The following is a 22,323-nucleotide window of genomic DNA, read 5'->3' as shown; positions in this document are numbered from 1 at the left end:
ACATGGCCAATGTGACATCCGTGGGCCGTGCCTGCCACACGTGTGTCCCAACATGCCTTGGGCTGCCGGAGCCCGTCTGCCGTGGAGGCCGGAGCCCCTGTTCCCTTGGGATCTGTCGGCATCTCCGGCCCCGGGAGCTGACACATGGGCCCCCCCTTTCCTGACCCCCCAATTCCAGAGGGCTCCTCTGCTTCTGGTGCCCCAGCCCCTTGGCCCTCTCCTCCGGGCCCCACCCCACCCCCAGTGGTCTGACTGGTTCCCAACAAAAACACCCTAAGAATGAGCTCACGGAGAGGCTGCTGCCTCCACACGCCCCGCCCCACACGCCCAGCCGAGGAGGGCGCCTCCAGTCCCAGGTCACATAGCCCGGAGTGCTGGGCCAGGGTACCTGGGGCCCTTGGGGTGGAGGGGGCTGGCCAGGTGAGCTCGGGGCAGGGGAGAGGCCACAAGACCACCGTTTGCCCTCTTTTGGTTAGTTGCACACGGGGTTTGGAGTTGCCCTCAGGGCAGGGCCCTGGGCTGAGGACAGGCAAAGCTGGACTAGAACGTTTCCAGTTGCTGGAATGGGTGTGGGACAGGGAGCCGGCTGGCGTGGGGAGGGCACGGAGGCAGAGGGCTGGCTGGCTGGGGAGAGAGTCGGGAAGGGTCCTGCCGGCTGGAATGACGCCGCGGCTGACGGGCTGGCTTGCCTGGCTCCGGCAATGACGATCCGCCAATCCCTGCCGCCCCCAGGAGCGGCGATGTCCGTGCAGGTGGCGGCCCCCGGAAACGCGGCCCTGGGCCCGGAGCGCCTGAGCCCCGAGGAGCTGGTGCGCCAGACGCGGCAGGTGGTCCAGGGGCTGGAGGCCCTGCGGGCGGAGCACCGTGGCCTGGCCAGGCACCTGGCGGAGGCCCTGGCAGGACAGGGCCTGGTGGCGGGCTTGGAGCTACTGGAAGAAAAGCAGCAGGTGGTGAGCCACGCGCTGGAGGCCATCGAGCTGGGACTGGGTGAGGCCCAGGTATGAGGGGACCGGCGATCCCGCTGTGGTGCCGGGGAGGCTCGGAGCTGGGAGCAGGCCCAGGGATGAAGGGGGCAGGTGCGTGGGGTGGGGGAGGGAAGCCTGGAGCAGGGAAGGCCTAGGCTGGGTTAGGCTTAGGGGTCCCTGGGCAGCATTACCGGGTCCTGGTGTGGGACAGGGGCCCCTGAACCAGATCGTGTCCGTCTATAGAACTTGTCCTAGGGAGACTTTGGGGGTTACCTGGGCAGAATGTGAAGTGTCCCCACGCATGATTTGTGTGCCTAGGTAGAATCAGAAGGGTCCCTGGGCAGGATGTGGGTACGCCCCTGGGAGCCTCTGCGTATCCTTGGGGGTCACACGGAAGGGCCTCTGTAGAATCCGGGGGATCCTGGGTGGAATGGGGGTGCGCTGGCGCGATCGGAGGCCCCGCGGTGGACCAGGGGCTGTCGGGCAGGGTGGGGACCGGCCCCTGCTCCCCAACCCCCTACAGGTGCTGCTGGCCCTGTCCGCGCACGTGGGCTCCCTGGAGGCAGAGAGGCAGCGGCTGCGAGCGCAGGCCCGGCGGCTGGCCCAGGAGAACTCGTGGCTGCGGGAGGAGCTGGAGGAGACGCAGCGACGGCTGAGGGCCAGCGAGGAGGCCGTGGCCCAGCTGGAGGAGGAGAAGAGCCACCTCGAGTTCCTAGGGCAGCTGAGGCAGTATGACCCGCCCGCGGAGAACCAGGTGCTGCAGGGCCAGCGGGGGCCAGGGCCACCATGCGCTGCCCCCCCCCCCACTGGCCCTCCTAGGTACCCCACAGACCTGCACTCTCCACGGAGCCCCCAGCGCCGTAGACCCTTCAAAGAACCCCCTTGAATTTCCACAGAACCCCGCAGCTTCCACACCCCTCTCCAGATCCTCCCCGAGCCCTCCGGAAACTTCCCGAGGCTCCTGAACGCTACCGCCCTCAAACCCTGAGATCCAGGACCCCGGTCTCTAAAACAGACTTCCCAGCCCTCCTGACTCCCCACTTTCCTGTCTTCTGCAGCGGCCTGCATCCCCGCCTCGCCGGGACAGCCTGGCCTCCCTGTTCCCCAGTGAGGAGGAAGAGAGGAAAGGTGGGTGTGGGGGAGCACGCGATGGTGGGGCACTCAGCCTCGGAGGAGGAGGGGCCGTGAGCCCCCAAGGTCTCCGGGCAGGGATGTGGGCATCGGGGCCGGGTATCGGGAGTAAGTGGCTGGGCCAGGGCGGGTGGCAGCTGGCAGGGGAGGCTGGTAGCCGTGAAGCCAGCCCTCCACCCTTGCCTCCCCCCCCACCCCAGGTAGACCCCATGTTCACAGCCCTTGGACCAGTTAGACGCCTGCAATCCCGATCTCAGACGTCAGCCCAGCGGCCAGTGGGGCTGCGAGGCAGCTATAGTTCTGGGGGTGCATGTGTTCCCTTTCGCGGGGTGGGAGGGGTAGACTTGCAGTGACTCGACGCCCCCCACCTGCAGGTCCGGAGGCAGTGGGGGCCGCAGCCGCTCAGCAGGGGGGCTATGAGATCCCCGCCCGCCTTCGGACCCTGCACAACCTCGTGATCCAGTACGCAGGGCAGGGCCGCTACGAGGTCGCCGTGCCACTGTGCCGCCAGGCCTTAGAGGACCTCGAGCGGAGCTCAGGCCACTGCCACCCTGACGTGGCCACCATGCTCAACATCCTGGCGCTGGTGTACCGGTGAGGGCCGCCGTCGGCCGTGGACCTGTTGCTGGGGGCAGGGGAGCCAGCATGGGGCACCTGGACTGGTGGGTGGGGGCGTCGAGAGGGATCTGGGGAAGCCACTGTAACCCAGGCAAAGAGGAATCCGAGAACGTGGGTAACAGACCCCAACAGACAGGGAAGAGACGTTGGGGTGGGTGGAGGGTTGGAGGCAATCTGGGGGTAAAGGGACCCTGTGCTAGACTTGGGAGGTGCGGAGACCCAGAAGGGACCGCGGAAGGGTGGTGCCATCCCGCTTGGTTCAGCCAGGTACTACCCAGCACAGCTGACCCCCCACTCCGTCCCTGGGCCACCCCACAGGGACCAGAACAAGTACAAGGAGGCCACAGACCTTCTCCACGATGCCCTGCAGATCCGGGAGCAGACGCTGGGCCCCGAGCACCCCGCGGTGAGGAGGGGACGAGGAGTGAGGGCTGCGGGGCGTGCCTCCCACCCCTGACCTGCCTCCCCCGCTCCACAGGTGGCCGCCACCCTCAACAACCTGGCTGTGCTCTATGGGAAGCGCGGGCGTTACCGGGAGGCCGAGCCGCTGTGCCAGCGTGCCCTGGAGATCCGCGAGAAGGTATTGCCACCACCCCCTGCCCAGCACAGTCCCCTGCCCCTTCCCACTCGATCCTGATGCGCTCAAATCAGTGGCTCTTGCGTTGGAACCCTGATCCCATGATGTCCTTGCCATCTGATATCATGAGCACCCAGTCTGAGCCTGAATTACCCCATCGCATGACTCCCTACCCTTGACCTTCGGTGAGCTCCACCTGATCTTGACTCCTGACTCTGATCCTCCTTAGAAATCCCCTCATGTGCCCTCCAACCCGGTCCTGACCTTCCAACCCCATCAGGCCCCCCCCCCCATGACTTTGTGACCTGATAAATGGCATTTGTGTGACTTCTACCCTCCCGCAACTCTCCCCATTGATCTTATAAACCTTAACTCCTGGCCCCCATCACGGCTGCTGGCATCACGTGGCCCACCAATCCCACTGACCCCTAGGTCCTGGGCACCGACCACCCGGACGTGGCCAAGCAGCTCAACAACCTGGCCCTGCTCTGCCAGAACCAGGGCAAGTTCGAGGAGGTGGAACAGCACTACGCCCGAGCCCTGAGCATTTATGAGGCCCTGGGGGGGCCCCACGACCCGAACGTGGCCAAGACCAAGAACAACCTGGTGAGGGCATTGCGGGGCACAGGTACAACCTGGGGCGGACTGCCAGGGTCCCTCGGGAGGGAACCCCATTGGCTCAAGGGTGGGACAGGCTGGAGGCCAGGATCCCCCCTCCTCTGCTGAGCCCCTGGAGGAGGGGTCCTCTCCGACCTGGCCTCAGCTCGAGATCGCTCAGCACAGGAAGGACATGGAAACATCAGGAAACCACGCGCGTCGCTGGGGCCAAGATGTCAGTGTCCTATTTATTGAGCTCTAGCCACCCCACCCCCCCTTTTTCAGTACCTTCCCGGTACCCTCCACTTCTTAAAGGGCCCTAGGAGGGAGGTGCTGTTACCGTCCCATTTTGCAAACGAGGAAATTGAGGCACAAAGAGGTGGTGTCACTCGCCCAAGGCAGAGCAGGAACCAGTCACCTGCCCTTGGTCACTAGGTGGGAGGTTGGGGGCGGACGCGTCTGGCTCCTCCTGTAACACCGGGCCCAGGGAGGTAGATCGGAGCCAAGATCACCCGGGCCCTCCCCTCCCCGCAGGCCTCGGCCTACCTGAAACAGAACAAGTACCAGCAGGCAGAAGAGCTGTACAAAGAGATCCTCAGCCGGGAAGACCTGCCTGCCCCTCTGGGTGAGCCCCCTCCCGTGCCCCCCCCCCCCCGGTGACTTCTCAGTGTCCCCACTGCACTGTCCCCCATCTGTTCTTAGGAGCCCCCCCCACAGGCACGGCTGGGGACACACAACAGCAGGTGAGGATGGGTTTCGCTTCCGCCACAGGGGTGGGGCCTGGCTGAGGAGCGGGGACTGACCCCTTCCCCGGTATCCTCCCCAGCCCCTGCGTCGGAGCAGCTCATTCTCCAAGTTCCGCGAGTCCCTCCGGCGTGGAAGCGAGAAGTTGGTCTCCCGTCTCCGAGGCGAGGGGGTGGCTGGGGCAGCAGGGTGAGTGGTCCACTGGGTCAGCACAGAGCCCGACGGCTGCAGCCTCTGCAACCCACCCCACCCCCTGTCCTGCTCGAGAACCGTCTATGGTTCCCATCTGCTCTGGGACACGAACAGTCCGATCAGGTGCTGGGACAGTCTTCCCCAGAGCAGGAGCCGGACCCTCCGGGACTCCCCCTCTTCTTACAGAATGAAGAGAGCCATGTCGCTCAATATGCTGAACGTGGATGGTCCAAAGGCTGCAGGGACCCAGGTGAGGGGGGCACTCGGGTCAAGGATGGAGTAGGGGGCCACGCTGGGAGACCCAGAGGCAAGGCTGGGTCCGGTCAGGCTAGAGTGGGGACAGAGACAGGGATGGACCAGCTAGTGAGCACGCTGGGGGGGGCGGCCCTCACGGCGACTGGAGCCCGGCCTCGTCCTGCCCCCGCACCTGTCCGCAGTTCGCCAACCAGCACCTGAGCGAGGCTGCTCGGACCCTCAGCGCCAGCACCCAGGACCTGGGCCCCCGCTGAAGTTGACAGGACCACACGGCTCCAGCTTCTCAGGAAGAGTGGGGAAGGGGTGGAGGTTGGCCTTTCAGCTCCCGGATGACCTCTCCCCTGGGGGGGCCCCCGGGGTATCGGGCTTCACTGTGCCCCACTCTCCTCCTGCGATTAAAGGCTGTAGATTCGGAAGCCAGGACCATCTGCCTGCGGCTTCGTGCAAGGACCCGGGGCGACTTCCGGGCTGCTGGGACCCAGGGCCAGGTAGGACTCTGGAGTCCCCGCCCTGAGCTACAGCTGCTGAGCAATCTGCTCTATCCTCCGCAGCGTCTCCTCCGATTCCAGCTGCTCCAGGCTGAGCAGGGACAGGCCCAGCTGGTCCTCCTGGAGGGGACGGAGCGATCAGGTCAGGGGCAGGCGGTGTAGCGCTTCCCCCCGGGACTCAGGCATCCAAGACTTGAGCACCAGTAGTGACAGGGAGTGGCCTGCATCGGGCCTACTGGGGCTTTAGAAACACCCGTCCGATGGGGAACATACCATCCCTGGCAGGCCAGAACAGGCCTGAGGGAGGGAGGGAGGGAGAGGGGAGCCGGCCGGACTCCCACACCCCTGCCCGATCACTACAGACGCCCCACGGGGCCCCCATTCCAAAGGCCTCTCTGTGGGGGGCAGGCTAGGGTTGAGAAAGTCAAGGGACCTTCCTGGACGAGGGGCTTAGCCGCGTCCAGCTCACCCGGTGGAAGGGCTGAGCCATCTGCCTCAGGAAGTACTTGGCGACCTGGACCCCCTCATCCACCGTCAGGTTGAGGTTGGCGTCAGTGAGGTGCTCCTGAATCCAGCGGGGAAGCTTCCCGCGCTTGTCTGCCCGGGCGAACCGCTTTCGGCAGGCAGGCAAGGGAGACAGGATAGACATCAGGACCCTGGGGGTGTGGGGGGGAGCCCAGGCCTCCCTCACCCTCTGGGAAAGGGGGGAGCACCCTGGCAGCCAGAGGCCCCTGAACCCCCACCTTGTCGGCAAAGACCATGAGGCCATAGTCCGTCTTGCCCCTGATGGCCCGACCCACACACTGGGCTGCGTGGCGCATGGCATCGAAGGTGAGAAAGTCGTTCTCTCGGATCTGGAACTGGTCCCGCAGGTACTCCAGCCGCGCCTGCCGGTGAGAAGGTGGCAGAGCGGTCCCTCCGGCCCCCTCCACCCGGCACCCATTCCAGGGGATGGCCCGAGGGGCCCTAACATCCTAGCGCCCCCCGGCGGCTGCTCACCTTGAGAATGCGGCTCTGGGTGTAGACGTAGGGAACACCAAACATGATGACGGCCCTCCCGTAGTGGTGCACTGGGGGGCGAGCACAGGAGGGGCACGGGGTTACCGGGGTGGCCTGACCTCGCGTGGGCCAGGAGGTTGTGCTGTCTCAATGGGAAGAGCGCGGCTACGCTCCGAGGGCCCCACCGGGTACTCGGGACTCGGGAAGGGGGGATCCCGGTGTGTGCCCAGGCGAGGGGGGAGGTGCCGTCGCCTGGGGGACCAGAAACAGCCAGAGCTCCACGCAGACACGGGGGGGGGGGGGGGGGGGGCGGAGCTAGTCCACTCACCAAAGTCAATTCCCTCGGACACTTTGCCTCGGGCCACTGACAGCAGGATGGCTCCGCGGCCGTTCTCGCAGGCCTGGGGAGGGGGAGGCCGAGACAGGAGCTGCGTGCCCTCAGAGCCGCCTCCTTCAGGCCCTCTGCACGCAGTCTCCCGGCATCCCCCACGCCCCTACCCACCTCCTGGTACTTCTCCAGGGCGACACTGGTCTCGGCCCCATCTTGTGTCTCGATGAAGAGCAGCTTGTTCCTCTGGATGTTTTCGAGAATGCCCTAGGGAAGGACACCAGGCAGGTCGGGCTGCGGGTGGGCCGGAAGTGGACTAAGGGCACAGGCACCCTGGCTAAACCCAGCTCTGCCCCAGCTCCTGTGCGCCAGCCTTGCGCCTTCCTTCAGCCTTCCTTGTGGGAAGCTCTGTGATCCGCGGCGGGTGGGGGGGCAACCCCCGCACGCCATCCTTCGGACAAGTGGGGCAGCCATATGGTCCGAGGTGGCCCACTGGGACACTCCGGCCCCCGGCTGGTGGTTAGTAGAGAGGCTGATGTAGGTCAGGCAGAGCCAAACAGAGGCTGCCCAGGGATTTCCTGTGACACTGCGTTTAACTGGGTGAGATCAAGGACGGACACAGGGACAGACCAGAGGGTCCAGAAACGCACCCCACACAGGTCATCCGTACCTGTGTGCGTCTCCAGTGGGGAGAGTGCTTTCCAGTTCTCCACACGGAGAAAAAAGAACCTGGGCCCTGACCTTACCCCCTACACAAGGACGAATCTGAGGTACCTCACAGACCCAGATGTGAAAGCCAGAACTACAAGGCTTCTAGAAGACACACACGAGACCACCTTCGTGACCCTGGGCCAGGCAAAGTCTTCTTAAGGAGGACACCACTCAGGATGTGGATTCAGGTGGCCGGAAGCCACCTTCCCCACCGTGTGGGAAGCGCCCACGTGAGGACAAGACGAAGGTCTTGGCCGAGAGGAAGAGGCCCCCCCCACCCCCCCGCTCTGTTCCTGGGTGCTTGGATCAGCCACGTTCTCTCATCTCGCCCTCAGGAAGTGCCCGCTTTCCCCCCCGAGAGCTGAGCCATGGTGCACCAGGAGAGAGGTCACAGCAGCCACCCAGTGCCCAGCTGTGCTGAGCCCCTTTTCCAGAAGGCCCATGACCTCACCCACACACTGCCTAGCAGGGGCTCAAGTTTTTAACCTGGGGGGGGAGGGGGGAGAGGCACGTGCAAGGGTACACACTGTGTATTCTTTGAACTGTTCGCTGTGTTCCACACGCTGTCCCGTCACCTGTGGTGCCCGTCGCCACTCAGAACGCAAGACAAAGGAAACCAACACGCTGAGGGGAGAGGGGACTTCCGGGGAGGGGCGGCTGGGCGTACCTGCTCGTACCAGGAGGCCACGGTGCTCTCCATGTACTGGTAGCTGGTGAAGAAGGCCACGATGCCGTCGGGGACCACGGCGGACATCTCCAGCAGGAGGTTCCCGTAGTTCCGGATCACCGCTGGGAGGGGTCGGAGGGCGGCCTCGGTCCTCCTCCCCACTCCCTGTCAGAGCGCTTCTAATGCCCTGGTTTTGGCTTTTTGGTTTTTTTTTTAAAGTAGGCTCCACTTGAACTCACGACCCTGAGCTCAAGACCTGAGCTGAGACTGAGCTACTCAGGCGCCCCTCTAGTGCCCTATCTTCAACTCGGGGTCCCCAGAAACCCCACTGAGGCCAGCCGCAGGGCTGTTCACACACACTCCACTTCTCTTTCCAGCCCCGTGGGCGGACCCCTCAGGTTAGGTGTGGCCACGTGACTCGTCTTGACCAATGAAATGAGTGGCCGGGAGTCACTTCTGGGGGCCGAACGCCTTTAGGAGGCACAGCACGATCACCAGGATCCCTCCCGTCACATCTCCCCACCGCCATGATGTGTCCAACAGTGAAGGTGCCCAGAGGGAGGGGACACCTGGGGAGCCCCCCCCCCCCGCCCAACCCACAATGGCACACACCACGAGCAAGAAGCACCCTCCGTGTTAAGCCACTCTGATTCGGGGCTATTTGTTACTGCGGCATGACTCAGCCCAGTGATACACCTCCCCTCTCGCAATCCATGCACCCAGCCCCACGAGCAACATACCGATATCTTCCCGGGTCTCAAATTTGGAGCTGATGGCCACCTGGTCATTGCCCCGACCGATGATCTGGAGAGAGCGAGAGCCATCACGGTAAGCAACCGGCAGTCACCACTCTAATGCGTTAGCTGCCGGCGTTTTATAGACACAGCGTCACTGGACGAACCCTCAGCTACACTGTTATCTGCCCGACACAGATGAATGACCTAAGGCTCTGAGAAGGTGAGTTGCCTGCCCAAGGTCACACAGCAAATAAACGGCAGAGGCAGGACTGAACCTGTCTGTCCATGTCGCTAACCAGCAAGTATGTTCTACCGGCCCCAGCCTCGAGGTCAGGCGGCTCCAGGAGAACGTGTCACCCCGACCTCGACAGCCACCAGCCCCTGGCGCGTCCCTCCCGGGGCACCTCCACAAAACCGCAACGCAGTACGCGGTCACCACCCGTCCACGACCCCCAAGGGCAATTCCAAGAGCCAAAAAACTCCACAAACTCCAGCTATTTGAATTTGGCACAAACACATACGACAGCAGAATCTGCTCCGACCGGAGTCTGTTCAGAGTCCCGGCTTGCCTCCCTTTGACGTCTTAAAACCTCTTCCTCCTAAAACACGGCTGGCACTGGAGGGAGCTGCCCAGACCGCGCTGGCCATGTTGACATACCACACGGCACGTGCTTTGTTTTCAAAGTCTGGAAAAGTCTCAATTCTAAATTTTTTTTTTAATGTTTATTTTTGAGAGTGAGCGAGCGCGCGGTAGCGGGGGAGGGGTAGAAAGCCGGAGACACAGAATCGGAAGCAGGCTCCAGGCTCTGAGCTGTCAACACAGAGCCCAATGCGGGGCTCGAACTCACAAGCAGTGAGATCATGACCTGAGCCGAAGTCAGACAACCAACTGAGCCACCCAGGTGCCCCAGGAAAAGCCTCAATTCCAACATACACCTGGCCAGGGCACCTGGGTGGCTCAGTTGGTTAAGCGTCTGACTCTTGATCTCAGCTCAGGTCATGATCTCACGGTTCGGGAGTTCAAGCCCCACGCTGGGCTCTGTGCTGGCAGTGCAGAGCCTGCTTGAGATTCTCTCTCTCCCCCTCTCTGCTCCCCCCCCCGCTCGCGCGCTCTCTCTCACAAAATAAGCTTTAAAAAAATAAAATATGTCTGGCCCAAGGGATTCAGATAAAGGACGGAGGGCCCATGTTTTGATACCTGTTTATAAAGGAAACTGAGGCAAAGCAGAAAGGTCACTCGCCAACGTTACGGCCCGACGACGAACCAGGCAAAGCCACGTTAACCGAGATGTTGACTGAGTGCCTACTGGCAGGCCCTGGGCTGCAGAAGCGTTTTATGCCCCTTATCTCACTATCCCCTCAAGCTGCCTGGGACATCAGAGAGGATGCATTCCCATTTTACAGATTAGAAACTGAGGCTTGGAAAGTCCTCCCTACCGGGAGAAGTGACATCAACCCCAGGTCTGTCTCTGAATGCAGAGTCTGTGCCCTCAGCTGTAAAACTCTCCCGCCTGAGCAACAGCGCAGAGGGAGGAAAGGCGGCCCCCGTTCCCATCTCCCCTGCCCCAGCACCCACCCTCTCCCACGCACCATCGGGCAGAGGCACACCCGGGCCAGCGTCATGGTGAAGGTTGCCATGGTGACAGGATGGAAGTCCAGAATCTTGGGGTAGATGTCCAGTGGGGACAGCGTCTGTAACAGAGACAGCAGGCGGGACCTCAGCAGGACTGGGCCAGGAACCCCACAGTGGGGGGCGGGGGACTGGGGGCAGAAAAGGGTCCTCACCCCAGATGTGATGATGACGGACTGGAAGCGCTCGAACACGGGTTTGATGGCCAGGGAAGCGTCCATGCAGCTGCAGGGAGCAGAAGAGGGTGTCGAGGGCCACGCTGGGGCCCCTGTGGTCCGTTCACACCCCCCGCTGGGGTGGGGTCTCACCTGAAGTGCAGGATGGGGTTGGCAATGGTGGGGGTCCTGTCATCAAAGGGCTCGATGATGATGGTGAAACCTACGAGCCAGGGAGATTCCAGGTCACCAGTCGGAGCCACGCCCACCCGGCCACACCCTCCTCCATTAGTGCCCTGGACCACCAACCCTTTGCCCCAGCTTCAGACCCAGGCATCCAGAGTCCAACATACGCCCCAACCTGTCCGCTTCTCCCAGAGCCGACAGCCACTCAGCATCACGAACAGAGAGCACCAAAGGTTGACTCCTGACTCTCCCAGAGCCACGAGAACCCACCCTGCCACTCCAGCCAAAGCCTGGAGCCTTTCCCCTAGATCTATCCAACCCATCAAGCTGGTCAGCTCTGCCTCCAAAGCCCATCTGCAACCTGACCACTCCTCCAACCCCCTTCCCAAGACCATCACCTCTGGCCTGGACCACTGCAGTCACCACCTCACTGGGCTTCCAGCTCCCACCCCCGCTCCCTTCCCAGCAGCCAGAGAGACCCTGTGAAATCCTAAGTCAGGTCATATCCCTGCCCTGCTCAGAAGCCCGGTATAGCTCCCCACACCCCTCTCAAGGTGCAAAATCATCTAGGACCCTGCCACGCTGACTCCATTTCCTCACTCACAGGCCTCCTGCCTAACTTTCAAAAACCACCGGGCTCACTCCACCCCGGGGCCTTTGCACTTGCTGGACCCACAGTCCGAAAAGATTCCCAAGGCAGCTGGTTCCATTTGGTCATTTGGGACTCAGCTTAAATGTCCACGCCTCAGGCCTCCCCTGGCCACCCCAGCCACCGCAGGCATGCTCCAACACGGCAATGTTTTTGTTTCGCATGAAAACGATCCCTTTTTAGAATTATCTTTCTTATCTGAGTCTTTGCTACCTGTCTTCCTTTCTACAATATAAGTTCCAGGAGATCAGAAATGAGGTCCCTCTTGATTCCTGTCACTTCCCCAGTGCGGGGCCTGGCCTGTTTGTTGGAAAAAAAAACAAAAAACAGGTGAATGGGGTCGTCTGGGTGTCTCAGTTAGTTGAGCCACTGACCCTTGGTTTCGGTTCAGGTCATGATCTCACAGTTTGGGGGTTTGTGCCCCGTGTAGGGCTTTGCACCAGCAGTGCGGAGCCTGCTTGGGATTCTCGCTCCCTCTTTCCCTGCTTCTCTCCTGTGTGTGCATGCACACACACTAAGACAAGCATAAAAAAAAAAAAAAAAAAATAGGTGAATGAATGAACTCACATACTCAATTTCACCCAGTTTAAAAAAAAAGTTCTCTACGCCCAGCTCTGTACTGGGGACACAGTGGGAACCAAGACAGCTCTGGCCCTGCCCTCTCAGGGCTCGCAGTCTAATGATGGGGACACAGTCCTCTCCCCAGTGAGTGACCAGGTGACCAGACAGGGTTGGGACGGGGGAGCCAAGAGGAGGGGAGCCTGACGCAGCCTGGGGTCAGGAAGGGCTTCCTCGAACAGGGGCCATCTTTAACCAGCTAAACTGAAGGATGAGTAGGAGGTAGCTGGGGGCTGAGGAGTATCGGGCAAGACGTTCCAGGTCAAAGAACGGGAGGCACTAGTGGATGGGAAGAGACGAGAAAGCCAGCCCCGGAAGAAAGTGGGCTGGGGCAGGAGAGAGGGATACAGAAAGAAGCTTGTAGTGGGACTTGCTACTGATGTGTGCCAGGGTGGGGGGACAGACTCTCCATCCTGCTGCAGGGTGTCAGGAAGTCTGACCTGGTTTCCGGGACAGAGCAGTAATCCCTGGGGATCAGACTGAGCCCTTGGCCAGCTTAACACGTGCTGACCAGTAAAGCCTCGGGAACGGGAACATCCCCTCTCCCTGGCAAGCTGGAAACCTGAGCCATGCACTCAGCTCCTTGCTCCCCAACCCCCGCCTCTCTGCCCCCCCCCCCAACCCCAGACACCAGGTCCCACATCTCTCTCCAGCCCCTCCCGTCCTCCCATCCTTCCCCAGGCCCCTACCCCTCCCTTGCTCAGAACCTGCCATGGCTCCCTACTTCCCGGGCCTGGCAGAGGTAGGAGAAGACGAGCTTACCTTTGGCATAGGTGCTGACGAGGGTGGCGAAGTTAGCGAGGAGGGTGAGGGGAGAGAAGTCGGCGAGGTCGGCGATCTCCAGGGTGTGCAGCAGGGAGCGGAGGCGTTCGGCACAGAATCTGGTGCAAAGGCCGGACGGGGTCAGGGTGGCGGCAGAGAGCCAACAGGACCAGCGACCTCCTCCACCCTCGCCAGCACTCGGTCACACATCGGTCTTCCCGGGTAAGCGGGTGCTCCGTGAGGGCAGAGACCAGGGCTGTTTCAGTCACCCCCGTGTCCCCACACCGTACAAATGCCCATCACGCAGAGCCACAGCTGTAGGACAGCGCACGTGGAGAAGTCACACGTCATACGTCCAGAGTCCCGCGGTCATATGTCACACACGGCCACACCACCCCGTGCAGGCTCTTGGTCAAAAGAGGAGACCCACGAGCACACCCAGAATCCCAGTCACAGCCCGAATCCCGCACGGCTGCGTGCAGCTCACACCCACGACCTGTCACACTGTGTCGGTCACACCTGGCCACCGTGGTGGCACATCCAAGCATCGGAGCCCCGCGTACTCAGAGGACAATCTCACATATGCCGTGTCGCCAGCCCTCACACACAAGGCCACCCAGTCACCTGACCGATGGTCAGGCTTGAGGCTGTCGCCCCTCAAGGGCAGGTCATGGAGCGGGAACGCCTGGTTTCAGAGCCCGGTGGATGCTCAGAGCTTTAGAACCTGCCTCCGAATGCCACCGCTTCAAGTCTGTCATCTGTACGTCCCCACCCCGGCTGGATCAGGCGCCCCCTTTGAGCTCTCCCATCCCAGCCATGCTCACCCTGGTCATCCTGGTCTGGGGACAGACAGAGCCACCCCAAGGGCCGCCCCAGCCCCTTAGAGGCAGGGCAGTGAGCGGCTTTGGAGCCCTAAGGACCGGGCTTCGCACAACTGGCCCACAAAGTGCCGGGTGACCCTGGGCAGTGGCTTCCCCTCTCTAGGCCACACCGTCCTCCTCTGCGGCACAGGAGCGCCCTCCTGAGCTCCCACAAGATGCAGAGCGTGAAGTGCTTAGCTCATCACTAGTGCTCAAGACAGGGCAAGTAAGTTACTTCTGTCAGTGCTTTCTCGTTTCACCACCACAGAAACCCGGGAGTGAACGTGACGGCCCTCCTACCCATTGGAACAAAAGAGGAAACTGAGGTTCAGAGAAGACCAATGACTTATGCAAAACAGCCCAAGGAAAGTACAGGAGGCCCCACCCCTCTCCCAGGTCCATCCTCCGCTTGTTCCGTGCCAGGGATCATCCCCGCCAGACTGCCTGGCTGGGGGGTGGGGGGGGGGGGTGTTCCTGGTCCCTGCCGTCAGGCTTCTTGGGGACAAAGAGAAGCACTGGTAGGAGGTGACAGGGGTCCAGGGGACCTACAGCATTTCCCCCCAGCTCCCACCCTGCTGGAGCTTGTCAGGAGCCCCCTCCGGGGCCATCCCTCCCCTGCCACCGTGGCCTCAGGCAGAAATACCTGAGCCGGACGAGGGTCCAGGACCCGTCGGACCTCCTGCCCTGCCCGCCTCTGTCAGTCGCGCCTCCATCAAGCTCTGTGGTTAAGCCACGCGTTGCCTGCCGGTTTCCCGCCCGACACACACAGGGACACGGGGCCAGCTCCGACCTCCCCGGGGATCTGCCCGGTCTGCCGAGTCAGTGCACACGCTCGCTCTGCGCCCGTCACTCACTCCTGACACCGGCCACGCGGCGACCCCGGGCACAGAGGACGGGCACAGAGGACGGGGCTCGGGGAGGCCCCGAACCCCCACGGGGACCGGACGCCCCCAGCCGTGGGGGGCCGCACCTGAGGGGCTTGCGCTGGATGCACACACGCTGGGCCAGGCCGCTCAGGAAGGCGGGGGGGCTCTCCTGCACCACGTGCTGTACCCGCAGCCGCCACTTGACGTACTCCAGCAGCCGCCGGAGGAAGCCCAGGAAGTGCTCGGCCGTGCGGATGGAGCCGGGAACCGCCTCTGCGGGGAGATGCAATCAGCCGCCACCACGGGGAGAGCGGGACCGGGGGCAGGTGGCAGCAGGGAGCGGCAGCTCACCCTGGAGCACCTCGTCGGGAAGCACGGGGTTGGCCAGGTGGGCGTCGGTCTCCCGGGCCGCACTGGCCTCGCGCAGCCCCTCCACCAGGCGGCGGTACTCCTCCCGCAGACGCTGCTCATCGGTCTCCTTGATCCTGGGCGGGGGGAGGGGGGATCGGGTGTGGGAAGAGTGGGGGACGTCTGGGGGGTGGGGTGGGGCACTGGGATAGGCCCGGTGTCCCCGGGAGTAGGTCGGGCAGAAAGCGGGGGCCCGGGAGAAGCTGGGAACCAGACAGCAGGGCGCAGGGTGGGCGTTCAGGTCCAGCAGCCGCCCGAGGCCCCCACCTGAGCACCGTCTTCTGCAAGGTCTCCAGGTTGCCCTGGCACCGGTCGAGGGTCCGGCGGGTGATGTTGACGCTCATGGAGTCGATGCAGACGTTGTCTAGAGAGGAGACGGGGGAGAGCCGGGCTCAGGCGGGCAGCCGGAGGGGCTGAGTCTCTCCTCTCCTCTGCCTCCCGCCTCACCGATGTTGTGGGCCTCATCGAAGACCACGACAGCTTTCCGGGCCAGCTCCTTGGAGACCAGCTCCGCGATCTTGGGGTCCAAGAGGTAGTGGTAGCTGTAAACCACCACGTTGGCATGCAAGATCTAGGGGCCAAGGAGGGCATGGTTACCCCGGCCCTGCCCCCCCCGCCCCTCCCCCACCCGGCACCCGCCTCCCTCACGGGCTCGTAGACGCAAGGCCAGGTCTTGCCAGGCCAGACCTGGGCAAGGTACAAACACGAGCTGATGGATAGACAGACCGACAAACAGGCAGGCAGGCCGTAACGCACACCCCCGCCCCTCTGCCCAGCCCCCCAGCCTTCTCACCGAATAGCGGGCAAGGAAGTAGGGGCACCAGCCCTGGCGCCGCCCCAGGGCCTTCAGGTCATCCAGGTTGTAGATGCCAGCAGGGAGGGGCACCTGGCGCCCATGGACGTCAAACTCCTGGGGGGGGGGGAGCGGGGGTCAGGGAGGTCGGCTGTCTCAGCCGGCTTACCCTCCTGCCCTCCCTCCCTCAGCCCATTCGGCGGGCACCTCGTAGAAGCGGCAGTGGGGCAGGCTGGGGTCCTGCTGGTACTGTGCGCGCACGTAGGAGGCCGTGAGGCTGTGGCATTTCCCGTCGACGTCTTTCCCAAAGCGCAGGGGCATCACCTGGCGGCCGGGGGGCATCTTAGCACCGAGAAGCTCAAGCATTCCTCGACCCTGGGGCTCTACACCTACCAGCTAGGTGGGATGGGGGGCTGTCCTGGCCGTCTGGGGTGAGAATCGGGAATTGTGGGGAAACTTGAACCTCAACTTGTTTCGTTATTAAACAGTTAAGACGCTTGCGAACTTGACCGAGGAGGTATCAGAGGAGAGCAACTGCTAGACTCCTACACTGATCTTGGGATTGTGAGTTCGAGCCCAATGCTGGGTATAGAAATTACTTAAAACATAAAATCTTGGGGCACCGGGGTGGCTCAGTCGGTTAAGCATCCCGACTTCAGCTAAGGTCATGATCTCACAGTTCATGAGCTCGAGCCCCACACTGAGCTCTGCTCTGTCAGTGTGGAGTCTGCCTGGGATTCTCTTTCCCTCTCTCTCTGCCCCTCCCCCACTTGTACATTCGTGTGCACTCTCTCTCTCTCTCTCACCAATAAACTTAAAAACAGTAACAGTGGTAAAATGAAATCTTTAGGGGCATCTGGATGGCTCAGTTGGGCAAGTGTCCGGCTCTTGATCTTGGCTCAGGTCATGATCTCACGATTCGTGAGATGGGAGCCCCACGTTGGGCTCTGTGCTGGCAGAGCTCAGAGCCTGCTTGGGATTCTCTCTCCCTCTCTCTCTCTCTGCCCCTCCCCCATTCACACACTTGCATGCGCTCTCTCTCAAAATAAATAAACTTAAAAAAAAAATCTTTAGGGGCGCCTGGGTGGCTCAGTCGGTTGAGCGACCGACTTGGGCTCGGGTCATGATCTCACAGTTTGTGAGTTCAAGCCCTGCGTAGGGCTCTGTGCTGACAGCTCAGAGCCTGGAGCCTGCTTCGGATTCTGTGTCTCCCTCTCTCTCTGCCCCTCCCCTGCTCATGCTCTGTCTCTGTCTCAGAAATAAATAAACATTAAAAAAAAAAAATCTTTATATAAAAAAAAAAAAAGAACAGATTGGTGGTTGCCAGGGAAGGGGAGTGAGAAACGGGTGAAGGGGATGAAAAACAGCAAACTTCCAGTTTTGAAATAATTGAGTTCTAGGGATGTAACATACAGCACGGAGACTATAGTTCATAATACCGTACTGCATTATTGCAAGTTCTAAGGGAGATCTGAAAAGTTCTCGTTACGAGACAAAAAAAAATTTTTTGGAATTCTATAAAGTGATACATATAACTAGACTTAACCATGGCGATCATTTTGCACACTATACAAGTACCAAATCTTTACGCTGCCCACCTGAAACTAACATTGTATGTCAATGACACCTCAATTTTTTAAAAAAATCAAGCTTTGAAGAATCTTTAGCGCGTGGGTTAAGGATAACGGCTTTATCTTTACAAATACTAAAATACCCAGAACCTTGGCAAATCTAAGAATCAGAGGAGGTCTGATGGTCTTGAGAACTGGCCTTGCCTAGCCTCTGAGCCTCTGTGGGTGGCACCAGCACAGCCCCCCGGGCTGTGTTTTCCCACAACAAAACCTGTTCCTTCACCAAAGGGAAGCGTCTGAGGCTGCTGACCCTCCCCCCACCCTTCCCATTTCATCAGTTGTCAAGGCTGGAGCTACTTTTTTTTTTTTATTAAAAAAAATTTTTTAACGGTTTTATTTATTTTTGAGACAGAGAGAGATAGAGCATGAATGGGGGAGGGTCAGAGAGAGGGAGACACAGAATCCAAAGCAGGCTCCAGGCTCTGAGCTGTCAGCACCGAGCCCCGACGCGGGGCTTGAATCCACGAACTGCGAGATCATGACCTGAGCTGAAGTCAGACGCTTAGCTGACTGAGCCACCCAGGCGCCCCAAGGCTGGAGCTACTTCTAATGATCACCCACCTCATCTATCATGTCTCGTGTTCTCACAAATAATGTCATGAGGGGCGCCTGGGTGGCTCAGTCGGCTAAGCGTCCGACTTCGGCTCAGGTCATGATCTCACAGTTCGTGAGTTCGAGCCCCGTGTCGGGCTCTGTGCTGACAGCTCAGAGCCTGGAGCCTGCTTCAGATTCTGTGTCTCCCTCTCTCTCTGACCCTCCCCCATTCATGCTCTGTCTCTGTCTCAAAAATAAATAAACGTTAAAAAAAATTTAAAAAAAAAATAATAGTGTCATGATATATATTCCACGCGTTTACCACACGTAAAGTGCTTAGAACACTGCTTGGCCGTGAGCCTCGATGGTTTTGTAATGTAACTTAACAATAAGTAATATTCTACGTGTCACAGATTATTATATAAATAGCACGGTCACTTGTCATGTTTTAGATTTTTGCACATGCTAAGGGCTATACGTACATTACCTCGCTCGGTCAGTTACTCGTTTATGTATAACATTTATTCATTTTTCAGAGACACAGTGCCAGCAGGGGAGGGGCAGAGAGGGAAGACACAGAATCTGACACAGGCTCCAGGCTCTGAGCTGTCAGCACAGAGCCCGACGCGGGGCTCAAACCCACGAACTGTGAGATCATAACCTGAGTTTAACCGACTGAACCACCCAGGCACCCCTTAATCTTTTTTTTTTTAATTATTGAGATACAATGGACATACAACACTAGGTTAGTTTCAGGCTGTACAATGTAAGGACTCGATGCCTGTATATACTGCAAAATGACCACCACAGTAAGTCAGCTAATATCTGTCACCACATAGTTACAATTCTTCTCCTTTTTTTTTTTTAAAGGAAGCTCTATGCCCAATGCGGGGCTTGAAACTTACGACCCCGGAGATCAAGAGTCGCATGCTCCACTGAGCGACCCAGCCAGGCACCCCACAATTTTTTCTTACGATGAGAATTTTTAAGATCTACTCTCTCGGCAACCTTCAAATATATGATACAGTATTATTTACTGTAGTCAACATGCTATACGTTACAACCCCGTGACCTATGTGTTTTATAACTGGAAGTTTGTACATTCTGACCCCCTTCGCCCATTTCACCCACCCCCCTACCCCCTTGCCCAATCTTATCAACAGCTATATGAAGCAGGTAACTAATTACCCCCATTTTACAGAAAGGGAAACTGAAGTCTGACTATAGAAACCACCTATCTGAGAATACAGGACTACTAAGTTTCAGAGCCAGGAAACCAGGCCTGCTGGATTCCAGGAAGTGCCTTTTTTAACCTCTCTCAGGCTAGGGAGGATGTGTGTTTGGGCCGTGAATGAGGACTCAGAATTTGACGAGTGAGGAGGGAATTCTGCGTGTGGTCCCTGCCTATCACCCTGAGAGGTATGGTCGAGGGATCTAGGATTCCTGGTTGGATGGCAGTCTAACCCTGAGGCGTGGGGAAAGGGGAGAAAAGGGCACTCACCTCGGGATGAATGCACAGGTTCTTCCGGGAGCTCAGGGCCAGCCCCAAAAACGGCAGCTTCTCACCCTCCTGCTTCTCATAGAAATGGAGTAACTTTCGAAGCTCTTCGATCACCTGTTCCCGTGAAGGAGGGAGGGAGGACTCCAGCACAAGTCCCTGCCCAGCCTGGCCCCGCCCCTCCCCCAGCTTCTCAAACGGGACACCCCCCCCAGCTACAGGAGCAACCACCAGAGGGACCAACAAGTCCTACGGAACTTGGCCTTGGCCGGGGATTGGCCCTGGCTCACCTTCTCGATCTCAGGCACAGTCCTCGAGCAGTAGATGAGTTTAGTCACCTCCAGTGGATGTGCCTGCCGATGATGACAACGGGCTCAGCCCCTGCTGGATCCCTTCCCTCTGCCTCCCCCTCCACGGGCCCAGGGGTCACTTACCCTCTGGTATGCCATGATCAGGGCCAACAGGGACACGGTCTTCCCAGTGCCTGAGGGCATCTCCAGGACTCCATGACCCTGCATGTGGAGACAGACAGAACTTCAGGGACACAAACTCTGGGGACTGCCCCCAGAATGCCACCATCTTGAAATAAGAGGGACAACAGCAGTTAAAAGTCTAGGCCCCAGGGACAGTGGGTTTGAACCCCACTTTGGCCACCTCTTTGTTGTTGAGTGGTCATAGCAAGTGCCTTCACCCATCTGACCTTGGTATTCTCATCTCTAAAACAGGCCAGGGGCGCCTGGCTGGCTCAGTCGGAAGAGCATGAGACTCTTGATCTCGGGGTTGTGAGTCTGAGCCCCACACTGGGTATAGAGATTACTTTAAAAAGCAAATAAATTTTTAAAAAATAAGTAAATAGGGGCGCCTGGGTGGCTCAGTCGGTTAAGCGTCCGACTTCAGCCAGGTCACGATCTCACGGTCCGTGAGTTCGAGCCCCGCGTCGGGCTCTGGGCTGACGGCTCAGAGCCTGGAGCCTGTTTCCGATTCTGTGTCTCCCTCTCTCTGACCCTCCCCCGTTCACGCTCTGTCTCTCTCTGTCTCAAAAATAAATAAACGTTAAAAAAAATTTTTTTTTAAATAAGTAAATAAATAAAATGGGCCTACTAAGCACTTCCTTACAGAATTATTGTGAGGACTAATGAGAAACTGAGGGTTATACATTTAGCATGGTAACAGGTAGTGACCTGCCTTTTCTTTTAATTTAGCAAACCCTTTTACAGCACTTACTCTGTGCCTGACACTACTTTTTTTTTTTTTAACGTTTATTTATTTTTGAGAGAGAGACAGAGAACGAGCGCGCGCGTGCTCGCACAAAGGGGGAAAGGGGCAGAGAGAAAGGGGGACAGAGGATCCAAAGCAGGTTCCACGCTGACAGCAGCGAGCAGATGCGAGGCTAGAAATCAGGAGTCCGGAGATCACGACCTGAGCCAAAGTGGAAAGTTCAACCAACTGAGCCACCCAGGAGCCCTTGGCACTGCTTCTAAGGGTCTTCCATCAGAATCTCTCAACCTAGGCTCTCTGGACATCTGGGGGTCAGATACTACTTGGCTGTGGGGTGAGGGGGCCTGTCCTACGCACTACAGGACGTTTAGCAGAGTCCGTGGCCTCTACCTGCTAGAGGCCGGTAGCACCCGCCCCCCTCCACTAGTAGGACAACCAGGAATGTCTCCGGACACTGCCTCGGGGGGTCAAAATCATCCCCAGTTAAGAACTGCTGCCTTACTTACCGAATTAACTCCTAACAACCTGCACACTAACCTCTGAGGGTAGGCAGTCTTAACGAAGCCCGTTTCACACACGTGAAAAGCGTGCAACAGGGAGATTAAGTGATTCACCCAACTGCACACGGCTGTGGGTCCAGCTTCCCACCCGAGAGCCGGCTCTAAAGCAGCGCAGCCTCTGATAAATGTTAGGTGCTGCTTTTATGAACTATTATTTTAGATGCCAGGAGTTTGGGGAGCGCTGGCCTCCCAAGGACCTCAGATTCCTAAAACCTAGACGTCCAGAAAGTTCAGTCTTAGAGGCACGCGTGGCCGTCCCACTTGTCAGGTGGGAAGCCGAGAGCCGGGCCCCCCCACCTTGGCGTCCAGTGTGCGTTTGAGCTCCAGCATGTAAGAGAACTGCTCCGGGTAGATGTAGTCGTAGGGGAAGTAGACCAGCAGCCCGTCCACGTTGAGCCTGGCGGCGGGGGGTGGGGGGCAGGGTCAGTCCCCCGCCCCCTGGGCCCCTCTCCAGCCCCCGCACTCCCCTGTCGTCCGGCCGAGAGGAGTTACCTGCCGGGAGCCGGTCCCCCCGAGCATCCCCCGCTTCCCCAGGACCCGCGGGTCCCTTCGGCATCTCCTCGCTGACCGTCCTCGTTACCGCCCCGTGGGGCCCCGCGACTAACTTCACCCCACTCCTCCCGCACCCCCGCGCCCCGCCCGGGCCCCGGGCGCACCCACTGGTTCCCCCCCCATCTTTTAGACCCCGGCCAGCAGCGAACCCCGACCCCGCTCTCACTTCATGGCGCCGGCCTCGGCGAAAAGCGGCGTTGGCCCGCCTCCCTCATAAATATTCAGAGACCGGGATCCGTGGGGAGTCCACGAGGTGCCGCTCCACCTTTCTCACGACGCCATTGGCTGAAGCCGCCCGTCACTCTACTGGGGCGGGGGATAATGCGCGTGCGCACTGCAATGCGGGGGGGGGGGGGGGGCGGACCCGGGGAGAGGAGGTGTCGGAGGCGTCGCT

At 59.9% G+C, this 22,323-nt stretch overlaps 2 protein-coding genes across 3 annotated transcripts; one reads left to right on the top strand and one right to left on the bottom strand.

The window, feature by feature from the left end:
- Positions 1–740: 740 nt before the first annotated feature.
- On the top strand, positions 741–5,348 carry KLC3 (kinesin light chain 3). Its single transcript, XM_047077841.1, has 12 exons — positions 741–998; positions 1,489–1,719; positions 2,024–2,093; positions 2,471–2,690; positions 3,033–3,120; positions 3,193–3,294; positions 3,724–3,897; positions 4,423–4,513; positions 4,591–4,631; positions 4,715–4,821; positions 5,011–5,074; positions 5,262–5,348. The coding sequence occupies exons 1-12, from the start codon at positions 741–743 to the stop codon at positions 5,331–5,333; spliced, it is 1,518 nt and encodes a 505-aa protein (XP_046933797.1). The 3' UTR covers positions 5,334–5,348.
- ERCC2 (ERCC excision repair 2, TFIIH core complex helicase subunit) lies at positions 4,552–22,127 on the bottom strand. Of its 2 annotated transcripts, XM_047077839.1 has the most exons (23): positions 22,096–22,127; positions 21,675–21,774; positions 20,034–20,111; positions 19,890–19,952; positions 19,603–19,716; positions 16,144–16,260; positions 15,937–16,053; positions 15,591–15,714; positions 15,411–15,507; positions 15,087–15,220; positions 14,840–15,008; positions 13,010–13,128; positions 10,948–11,017; positions 10,795–10,864; positions 10,600–10,701; positions 9,013–9,076; positions 8,273–8,394; positions 7,069–7,161; positions 6,895–6,967; positions 6,567–6,637; positions 6,311–6,454; positions 6,037–6,180; positions 4,552–5,687 (listed from the first exon to the last, which is right to left on the bottom strand). In XM_047077839.1, the coding sequence occupies exons 1-23, from the start codon at positions 22,098–22,100 to the stop codon at positions 5,595–5,597; spliced, it is 2,283 nt and encodes a 760-aa protein (XP_046933795.1). In that variant the 5' UTR covers positions 22,101–22,127; the 3' UTR covers positions 4,552–5,594. The 2 variants fall into 2 exon arrangements, with proteins under 2 accessions (XP_046933795.1, XP_046933796.1); XM_047077840.1 differs by lacking the exons at positions 4,552–5,687; positions 6,037–6,180; positions 6,311–6,454; ... (1 more) ...; positions 6,895–6,967; positions 7,069–7,161 and having other exon boundaries at positions 8,340–8,469.
- Positions 22,128–22,323: the final 196 nt, after the last annotated feature.

This window comes from Lynx rufus, unplaced genomic scaffold (assembly GCF_022079265.1).
Source record: "Lynx rufus isolate CCGP_SWC_20201006 ecotype Redwood Valley unplaced genomic scaffold, mLynRuf1.p SCAF_16, whole genome shotgun sequence".
Lineage (NCBI taxonomy): Eukaryota > Metazoa > Chordata > Mammalia > Carnivora > Felidae > Lynx > Lynx rufus.
This window is presented reverse-complemented; position numbering and strand designations above follow the sequence as displayed.